The following is a 9454-nucleotide window of genomic DNA, read 5'->3' as shown; positions in this document are numbered from 1 at the left end:
AGGGTGGGCGACGGATAGCGCACCACACCCCTCTTCTTAAAATCCCTGTGTGGTGGCGGCGTGCCGTCCCTCCCTTGGGCTGTCTGTTTTCTTTCTTTCTTTAAAGCTCCCTCGCACGACACACGGAATCCCGTCGTCAGCTGTCACGATGCACCCGAAGGGGACCCCAGCGCCAGCATCATCCGTGGAGGTACAAGTGTTCGAAGAGAGAGTTTGAATACAAACATTTTTACAACAAAACTCCCTCGCACGACACTGGGCCCACGTGACTGGCGCGCACTGGCACTAACACAGGTACACAACGGGAGCCGCCTAGCTAAGCGACTCCCGCGAGGGCGACGAGGCACTTAGCTCCGTGCACTCGCCCGCCCCCGCCACAGGCAAGCTCATTCACAATCTGCTCTGCGATTGCCGTGTGAAGAACGACTGAGATACTGTACGCTGCTTCTGGTTCTGCAGCCCCAGCCAATTCTTGGTGGTCCAAGTCACCTCATCGCGAGGTATTGGGCCCGTGCCAGCTTGTTCTATAGTACGTTCGCCGCCTTCCAGAGGATCTCGCGGACCCCCCACCCCCTTCCCGAACCCGCCGAACCCGCGAACGATTCGAACAACAGCACGAGCAGCACAGCTGCACTTCAACGCCCTGAGGTCTTCCCTGGCGTAGCTCGATAGTCCCGCCGCTGTAGGACGGTATGCGGCGGTCGAACAACCCAAAAGAATACTCACTCTCACACTCCAAGTGCTCCAAGTAAACTCCATGCGATAAGGGAAAAGTCCTCACTCTGTTTCCCCTCAGTGTGAAATCCCTAGCAGCGAGCCCCCCCCCTGTCCGCTTCCCCCGCCCCCCCCTCCGCCGCCGCCGCCGCCCCCGTCAACCACCTGCGGCGCCGAGGTGCCGAGCGCCAGCCCAGCCGGCGTGACGTACTCCTAGGAGGCGCAAGGCGCGGCATAGCGTGAGGAGAGACGTCTCTACATGCGCTCTCTCTGCACGCTGGTGTGGGGCCGTCGGTATAAGAGGATGGGTGGGTGGGTGGGGTGGGTGTGCCCGCACTGCTCAGTGCGTGGCGTTGCCGCGCGCGCCTCTCGCTGCGGCAACGCCCCTCGAGGCGCGACGCGGATGCCGCGGGAGGCCAGCCGAGGCGCAGCCGCCCCGCCGGAGTGCTCGGCGAGCTGCAGCCCTTGGGAGGGGGCCTTGCCCGCACGGGTGGAGATGCCGCGCCTGCCGGAAGGTTCCCGGAAGGTTCGGGGAGAGGCCAGGGAGACGCTTCAGGGAAGGTGCAGCCCAGTGGCGTGAAGAGTCCCGATCTCCCAGTGTCTCCCAGCCAGAGCATCTGCGCGTGCCGCGCCGGCGTCTCCACAGCAGCGCCAGCAGCGCCGCCAGCCCAACGGCGAGCAGCGCCAGCGCGATCGCGAGGGGCCTGGCGCCGTTGCCGTCGCTCGGAGGCGAGGGAGGCGAGGGTGCTGGCGGCGCCGACGGCGCGCCGATGCGGCAGTACCCGTCGGCGCTGCAAGCGTTCGCGGCGGTCGGCGGCGCGGGCGGCGCGGTCTCGCCGGGGCATATGCTGAAGAAGGGGTCGGTGCAGTCGGAGGCGTTGAGCTCGAGAGGGCGCTCGCCCGTCGCCAAGTTGCGCAAGTAGCGGCGAGCGTGGTCCGGGAGGGCCGAGGGGACGAGGACGGCGGCGAGGTCGGCGAGAAAGGCGTCTGCGTGCGGCGTTGCCGACTCGTAGAAGTCAGTACCTGTGTGGGACGTGTCGTGGACCTGTCAGGGACATGTCCTGGACATGTCTCGCCCACACTCGGAACAGTCGGAGCCCTGCGTCCCGTCGGCGACGGAGAGGCGGCGGTCGGTGCGGTAGAGGCGCCTGTTCTCGAGGAAGGGGTAGGCCACGCCGTCGGACAGCCGGAAGCGCCGCCGGAAGCTGGCGACACTGTAGCCCGCGTAGTCGCCGCCGTCCGGAAACGACTCGTCCACCTAGGGCAGGGGGGGCATGACGGGGGAGGGAAGGTGGGGGGCGGGGCGGTCGTGGTGTACCTTTAAGGTGTAGTCGAGGCGTTGTGGAGCGGTCTCGTGGTGTTGTAGTCGTGGGGTACAGTAGAGCGAGGGCACGACCCGCCCCACCCCGCTGGCCGTAGCCCCCCGTGAGGGCTGGGCCCTCCTCCCCTCTCCTGGTCGTGGGCAGGAGGGGGCAGGAGGGGGCAGGAGAGGGCAGGAGGGGGTAGGAGGGTGTCGGGGTCCGATCTGTGTCGAGGAAGTGTCCAGGCTACTCCTCCCCACCACGACGTCGAGCGTGCGCAGCACCGCCTCCATCGCGCCCGCCTACGGCGTTGTGGCTCTCCCAGAGGCGTCACGCGAGCCGGGCCCGGGCGGGGCGGGAGTGCGCGCTCTTCATCGCGAGCGCGCGTCGGAGCACAGGTACTTGAAGTCGTGCGGGTCATCGTCCGGGCACGAGGACGCGTCGAGCGGCGTGCCGCCCGCCTTTGCTATCGCCTCGATCAGGTAGGCCGACGCCGAGATGCGCCTGGAGAGGGACACGGGAGAGCATGGTGTGCAGTGAAGCTGTGAACAGTGAGCTGTGAGCGGCGAGCTTGTGTGCAGTGAGCTGAGGCGTGCGAGGTGGGTGGGAGAGTACGCTGGGCGACGGATACTACGTCACGCTTACGACTGCGACGCCGCTAGATGACGTGCCTTGAGTACGTGTTGATACGTTGGTCCGTGCTCGGCAGCTGCTCGGCAGCATCTAGTGGGTAGCACCACTCCGCCGTCGCCGACTCCGTCGCGGGCGCGTGAGTGACGAAGCCGACGCGCGGCGAGAGTGCGCCTGCGGCCGAGAGACAGGGCCGAGCCAGGGCCGAGGCATGAGGCCGAGAGATGTGGCCGAGAGATGTGGTCGAGAGGTGTGGCCGAGAGGTGTGGCCGAGAGGTGTGGCCGAGAGGTGTGTGGCCGACGCGCGGCGATGGCTCGCCTCGAGCGCGCGCCGCGGCGACGGCGGCGGCGACGGCGTCGAAGCGCGCGGCGGTGCGCTTGAAGACGAGGTTCGCCTCCGCCTCCTTGTTGAAGAAGGCGGCGGCGAACTTGACCCACTCGGCGCGGCCTGAGGCAGACACGGGTCGAGACCGGGTCTGGACTGTGAGCTCCGGTGTGTTGCCTCTCTGCATCCGTCTCGGCGCGGCCTAGCATCGACTGGTCGGAAGACGCGTCGAATGTGACGTCGACGGCGGTGCCCGTCGACCCGGTGCCTAGTCATGAATACTCACCGATCACTAAGCACTGCTCCTCCTCCTGCTGCTGCTGCTGCTACAGCCCGCTGCCGAATCGGTCGATGAGGTTGAGCTGTGAGCCGCTCCTCGCCACCTGTGAGCAGCGGGAAACACAAGAAGGCTGGAGAGGGGGCATCCGGCTCGGCGGCGGAGGACCGTTCCTGGCAACCTGCTCCGACCAGCTGTGCCCAGAGGTGGTCGCCTGAGGTACGCAGGGCGGGAGTGTGGACCGTGACCTAAAGCCCGAGCCTCACGCTGGCCCACGACTCCTCGTCGCTCCATCGGAGCTCATGGGAACTAACTCCGCTATGCGAGCGGAGCACTCCGGCTTGCTGGCCTCTGTGTGTGGCCGCCCCGTCCCGGCGTCGCCGTGTGTGTGTGCTTGACTCTCTCCCGAGGCTATGTGTGCGATCTGGGCACGGGATTGGGTCTTGGGGACGGGGGAGGTGCTGCCGTGCCGTCGGTGGGATGTGTCTCCGCCAGACTACCCTCCCGCCTGGTCCCACGAAGCGGTGACGCCGCAGCCGACGAGCTTCTGCACGCACGGCGAGGTCACCCACGTCGGATCAACGATGGCCGCCTGAGGTCCGAGGCCGAGCTCCTCGAGGTACGAGACGGCAATCGTCCCGCCCGTCGACCAGCTCGACACCGGCACCTCAAACACAGTCGCGCCAACTGCATACGCCGGCAGATCTTGCAGCTCGGCGGGCGTGCCGCACTGCCGCAGAACATAGACGTCATGGGAGAGGAGATTGCGCAGGATTTTGTACGTCTTCCGGTACTCGATCTCAAAATCGGTGGCGAACGTCGCGACGGCCGGCGCGAACCCATCGACAACACCGAAGATAGCACGCCTCTCACCGGGATAGTATTCGATGCTCTTGTTGTAGTTGCTGATGCAACCGTGCCCGTCGAGCTCGAATGCGAGCCCTGCGAAAAGCCGCCGATGGGTGACTGCCCAGCGCGCTGGCGCGCGAGCTTTCCCAGAGCAACAGTGCGAATCAAGCATTGTGTCCCGACTGTGATCTCGGCGAACAGATTTCTTCTTCCACGAATCGGCACCGTGCCTTGCGGCCGGCGAGATTGCTAGAGGTGCGGAGCGGTCTGCTCTAGCCTCGCACGTTACTCCCTGTCGTCTGTTGTGTTGTTGTGCTCTTTGTTTGTGCCCTCTTGGCGCCATGTGTACTGGGGGGGGCGACAGGGAGGACGAAGGACGTGGCCCTGAGAGCTGAGTTGTGTGTACGCCAACTCAGAGGGTGTGTGGCAGCCAGCTGGCTGTGTGTCTTGTGAGCCTGTTTGTGTCTGTGTGTCGCTCGTGCGTGTCGTCATCATCTCACATCTGTCCCGCGTCCACCCATACCGCGTTGGTGTCCAGTCCGAGCCTGGCTGTTCTTCACCTTCCTACCTAACCTAACCTAACAGGCACTATCTCTCCCGTTTTTTCTTCTTCCAGGCATGCAGCCTCTTCAGCCCACTGCGAATTCGGCTGCTTGCTTCAAGGTACTCGAGTAGCGCTCAATCAATCAACAGCGGCAGGAAGGAGCTCAACAAGGCAAGGCTGCCTTGAACGTACGAGTGTCCGAGAGAGCGCGTGTCAAGAGAGGTGTGCGCGGATTTCTTCTAAGTATTCCTACCAAACACAAAGCGGTGATGAGAATTTTCTTCTTCTTCTACTTTCTCAACTAGATATATATATGCAATATGGGGGTAAGTATGTTCTTATTATCGTTAGAGGCTGCGCAGGCCTTCCCCGGTATTTTATTAGTAGATACGAGTAGAGCCGCATTATATGAAAACCCCAACCTGGGTCGGACACCGTCACCGTCGCCTCGATACGGAACTGCTAGCAGACGCTAGAGCAGACGACCAGACGTCACGTACCCGCATGCGTCGTGAGTTGTGGGCGCGCGCAGCAAAACTGACAGATAAGTGCACGTCCCACCCATGCGTGCCGCGGCCCGCGGCCGGTTGACACGAAGTAACGGCAAAGAGTTCGGGCTACACGATCGCCCGGCCGAATGCGTCCAGATTGGTGAGCGGGTTCTTTCCAACGACGGCAGTGCGGCACGGGTTCGCGCGATGCAGTCTGCGCGAGGTGACCCGCCGGCAATCGTGCTCACCCCTCAGAGCGTGTTCGCAAAGGCCGCCAGGGCCTTGCGTGCCGGCGCAGGCGCGGGCGCAGGCGCGGGCGCGGCCGGTGCGAGCGCGGCGTGTACTGTTGTAACGTGGGCGGTACGGCGGCTCCAGCTATTGACCATACCCCCCACCCGTCGAGCGGGCCGCCTCCGGCGGCCAGGACCATACTCCCCCACCCTTTTGGCCGGGGTAGGTAGGTAGGTAGAAAGGTGAAGAACAGCCAGGCTCGGACTGGACACCAACGCGGTATGGGTGCGTGGACGCGAGACAGATGTGATGACGACACGCACGAGCGACACACAGACACAAACAAGCTCACAAGACACACAGCCAGCTGGCTGCCACACACCCTGAGTTAGCGTACACATAACTCGGGGCCACATTCTTCCTGTCGCCCCCCCCAGCACTCCAAGGTGCCAAGAGAAACAAACAAGGGCACAACATCACAACAGACGAGAGGAGTAACATGCGAGGCTAGAGCAGCTTGCTCCACCTCTAGCAATCTCGCCGGCCGGCGAGGCACGGACGAGACCGTGTGTGGGGTCTAGTGAGGTGTCTATGGACGCCCTCCTCAGGGGCTAGCCGCCAGCAGCTAGCCTTATCTCGCACTCACTGGCGGTGACAATTCTATGGGTGAGCGTATGCAAGTAGAGGCGCGTGAGCCGATTCTTGATCGCATGCCATTGGCATATAACTGGGCTTGGCGTGCGACCTCAGCGCGCCCGCCGTCAGCTCGACGGGGCGCGCATGTCAGCGAGAGGTTTGCCGGTAGAGCGATCCCGGTCTTGTCGAACGCGAGCCCCACGCCACGGTTGCCAGCCGTGCCTTCGCGAGAGTCGCCCTCGAGCCGCGTCCCGTCGGCACTACCCTCGAGTGCGTGTCGCTTTGGTTGGCGACACCCACTCGTCGAGGGCAGTCCGGCCGACGGGAGCCTGTCGCGCGCCGGCGACGAATGCGGCGTGTGTCGGTGGTTTCGAGTTCGAAGCGACGATGGCACGACCACCGCCCTGCTTCCTGACCGGGCAAGGAGGGGCCTACTCCCGTTCCGCGAGGAACAGGAGGTCTCCCCCCCTCCCCCGGCCTGAGCAGCGACGCGTGGACGGCAGCCCCTTCGAGGTTGGCAGGCGAGCCAGTTCAGTCTCAACCACACGCCCCTCGCGCCTGTACTCCACCAAGTCAAGGTGAAAAGATCTTATCAGCCAGGCGGGCAGGCCAGGCGGGCAGGCGGGCGGGGTCAGGGAAGACTATTCCTAGCGGGCGAGGGCCCTCGGGTTACGCCTCGCCCGGCCCCTGAGGGAGGGTGTAGAGGATGTAGAGTGTAGAGCGCTGTAGAGCTGTAGAGATGTAGAGCGCTCTGGAGCGCTGTAGAGCGCTGTAGAGCTGTAGAGCTCTACATCCACCGCGTGACGAACTGCCTCCGTTGTAGAGCGATGTAGAGGCGCTCTACAACGTGAAATCTCTACAACAAACTCTACATCAAAAGCGGCGAACGAGGCACGGTCGGTCTCCGACATGAGGCGCGTTGCACTCGCCAGTGCTGCCCTGGCCTTCTGTCTGCCCGCCCAATGGGTGGCAGGTGCCTCTGCTGCTGTGGCATGCCTCACGGCTGCGACTGGCCGGCGCCTCGGCGCGTCAGCTCGGCTCGGCGTAGCGATAGTGGCCAGCGCAACTCGCCTGGACTCAACGCTCAGCCAGGAGCTCCCGCACGCGCTGGCGCGAGGCATGGCGCATGCAACGCGCAGCAATGCTCGCCTCGCCTCGCGCAAATGCGACCGTCCTCGCAGCCGACAGTCCACCGCCTGCTAAAGAAGCACTGCGACGAATGCGGCACCGGCGACGCATGGCAGGCTGGTCATGACGCAGTTATAGGGTGTTGTGTGCCATCAGAGTGACTCTCTGTGTGTCAGGGATAGTCAGGGCCGTCCATCAGAGCTCCAGTAAGCTCGGAGACACCCCATTAGCGCGGCTCGACCTCTTTGAGTCACTGCCTCCCCGCGGTTTTGCTGTAGAGCCTCTACAACAAACTCTACAACAAAATCGCGCTCTACATCGCTCTACAACGGAGGCAGTTCGTCACGCGCCAGATGTAGAGCTCTACAGCTCTACAGCACTCCAGAGCGCTCTACATCTCTACAGCTCTACAGCGCTCTACACTCTACATCCTCTACACCCTCCCTCAGCCCGGCCCCCTCCGAGGGGGGAAGGGGAAAGAGCGGGTCCTCGGGGTACGCCTCCTCCGGCCCCCTCCGAGGGGGGAAGGGAATTTGCAGTTCTCTGTCCATCTACAGCGTGGGTGGTGGTACGCTGCTTCGAGACAGCTCCGCCTCGCGCCCTGCCTTCCTGGAATACTTACGAATACCCAGCGCGGAATACAATACGTAATTAATTAATGAATTAACTAATTAGGTTAGGACGTGGAATACTGTAGGTCAACTCATATCCCTCCAGGTTGCCCCAGAAGAATAACTAAATCGCCGGGGTGGACCATTCCTTACCCCGTAAAAAGGTCGAATCCTGCTGGAAATCGCTCGACATGTCCTTCAACCCTGCTGACGAAGGGCACCGCTCTTCGCTCTTCGTGAGCTTCTTCGCCTCCGCCGCCGGCCCGGCAGTCGCGTGCCTCGCCACGAATCCCGCCGACGTCGCTCGTACACGGCTCTCGCTCGACGCCGCGCTGCAGGACGCGTCACAGAAGCAGTACCGCGGCGCAGTGGACTGCATCCGCAAGACGTGGGTGGAGGAGGGCTTCACGGGCGTGCAGCGCGGCCTTCGCTTCGCCATGGTGCGCGAGGCGTCGAAGAACTCCTTCCGCATCGGCCTCTTTGAGCCGCTGCTGCAGGCCCAGACCGGCGGCTCCCGCCGCGCCTCATGGAGAGAGCGGCTGCTCGCCGGCGGCACGTCTGGCGGCGTCGCCGCCGTCGTCTGCAACCCACTGGACCGGCTCAAGATCCTGCTGCAGCTCGAGGGCCGCAGTTTCGTTTCCGGCGCCGGCGGTGGCGGAGGAGGAGGAGGAGGAGGAGCGGTGGCGGCCAGCCCGGCCGCGGCTGCGCCGTCGCGCAGCGTCTCGGCCCTCGTGGCCGAGATTGCCTCCCGCGAAGGCGTGCGGGGCTTCTGGAGAGGAACGTCGGTCAACGTGGCGCGCTCGGTCGCCGGGACTGCAGTGCAGCTCGCCGCCAACTCGCGGCTGCAAGAGGCGGCTGCCGCAGCGCGCCTGCCGCGCGGCTCTCGCACCGACGCTGGCTGCGCGATGCTGGCCTCCTTCCTGCTCGTCCTCGTCATCTCGCCGACGGACGTCGTGCGCGCGCGCCTCTACTCGCAGCCGACGGGCGTCGACGGCGCGCCGAGGCTGTACCGTGGCCCTCTCCACTGCGCGTGGCGCATCGTCGCGGCGGAGGGCGTCCAGGGCCTCTTCAAGGGCGTGGTCGCGTCGTGGATGCGTGTCGGCCCGCACACGACCCTCTCGCTGACGCTCGTGGCCGCCATCAAGCGCGCCGCCGCCGCGAGGTGACGGCCGCCGTCCCCGTGGCTCGCGTGACAACCTCGAGTGCTGTTTGTGAATGAACTTCAAACTTGTGATGTGTGTCTCGCTCTGCTCACTATTGAAGGTGTTGCTTGTGGATGTGCCTTGTTGTTGATTACTCACCTGTGGTCTTTGTGGTTCTCTGGTTGTGGCTTGTGCCGTGTGCCGACCTCGCTCTCCAGAAGGCAGTGGCAGAAGTCAGCACAGCTCCGGCCCGAGCGCTGTCCGGCAGTCCTGCTGCGACCTGCGTGTCTCCTCACCGCTCACGCACAAGCAGGCCAACGCCAAGCTCCAACGTCCAAGGACCACAAAGCTCCGAGAATCTGTATTTTTTCTACAACTACATATTTTGTCGTTGTTATTCTGATGAGGGGCCATTACAAACGCGCCCCCACCACGCGCGACCACAGACGTACGGCGAGACGGATCACGACTCGAGACAGGACGGTGGGTCTGGGCCAACGGCCGGCCCGGCCAAGCGGGCGGCCCGGCGTTCCCGGCGCCGCGCCACTCCCCGCCCTCTATGGCGAGGCGGCGGC

At 64.3% G+C, this 9454-nt stretch overlaps 3 protein-coding genes across 3 annotated transcripts; 1 reads left to right on the top strand and 2 right to left on the bottom strand.

Moving 5' to 3' along the window:
* Nucleotides 1-728: 728 nt before the first annotated feature.
* Nucleotides 729-2308, bottom strand: EMIHUDRAFT_251484 (hypothetical protein; the record flags this gene model as incomplete). The annotated part of the gene is made up of 6 exons (XM_005791525.1): nucleotides 729-806; nucleotides 880-927; nucleotides 1114-1219; nucleotides 1359-1418; nucleotides 1797-1972; nucleotides 2276-2308. 6 exons carry the CDS (start codon nucleotides 2306-2308, stop codon nucleotides 729-731), a joined length of 501 nt encoding a protein of 166 aa, XP_005791582.1.
* Nucleotides 2309-2386: 78 nt separating this feature from the next.
* EMIHUDRAFT_251483 (hypothetical protein) lies at nucleotides 2387-4268 on the bottom strand (the record flags this gene model as incomplete). The annotated part of the gene is made up of 7 exons (XM_005791524.1): nucleotides 2387-2519; nucleotides 2696-2769; nucleotides 3032-3093; nucleotides 3128-3238; nucleotides 3416-3461; nucleotides 3562-3598; nucleotides 3748-4268. The coding sequence occupies 7 exons, from the start codon at nucleotides 4266-4268 to the stop codon at nucleotides 2387-2389; spliced, it is 984 nt and encodes a 327-aa protein (XP_005791581.1).
* Nucleotides 4269-7928: 3660 nt separating this feature from the next.
* Nucleotides 7929-8306, top strand: EMIHUDRAFT_372941 (hypothetical protein; the record flags this gene model as incomplete). Its single annotated transcript, XM_005791523.1, has 1 exon — nucleotides 7929-8306. A coding segment is annotated over one exon (378 nt), but the record flags the coding sequence as incomplete, so codon positions are not given.
* Between the last annotated feature and the right edge of the window lie 1148 nt (nucleotides 8307-9454).

This window comes from Emiliania huxleyi (genome assembly GCF_000372725.1).
Source record: "Emiliania huxleyi CCMP1516 unplaced genomic scaffold EMIHUscaffold_1112, whole genome shotgun sequence".
Lineage (NCBI taxonomy): Eukaryota > Haptophyta > Isochrysidales > Noelaerhabdaceae > Emiliania > Emiliania huxleyi.
The sequence above is the reverse complement of the archived record's forward strand: the minus strand, read 5'-3'. Positions and strand labels throughout refer to the sequence as shown.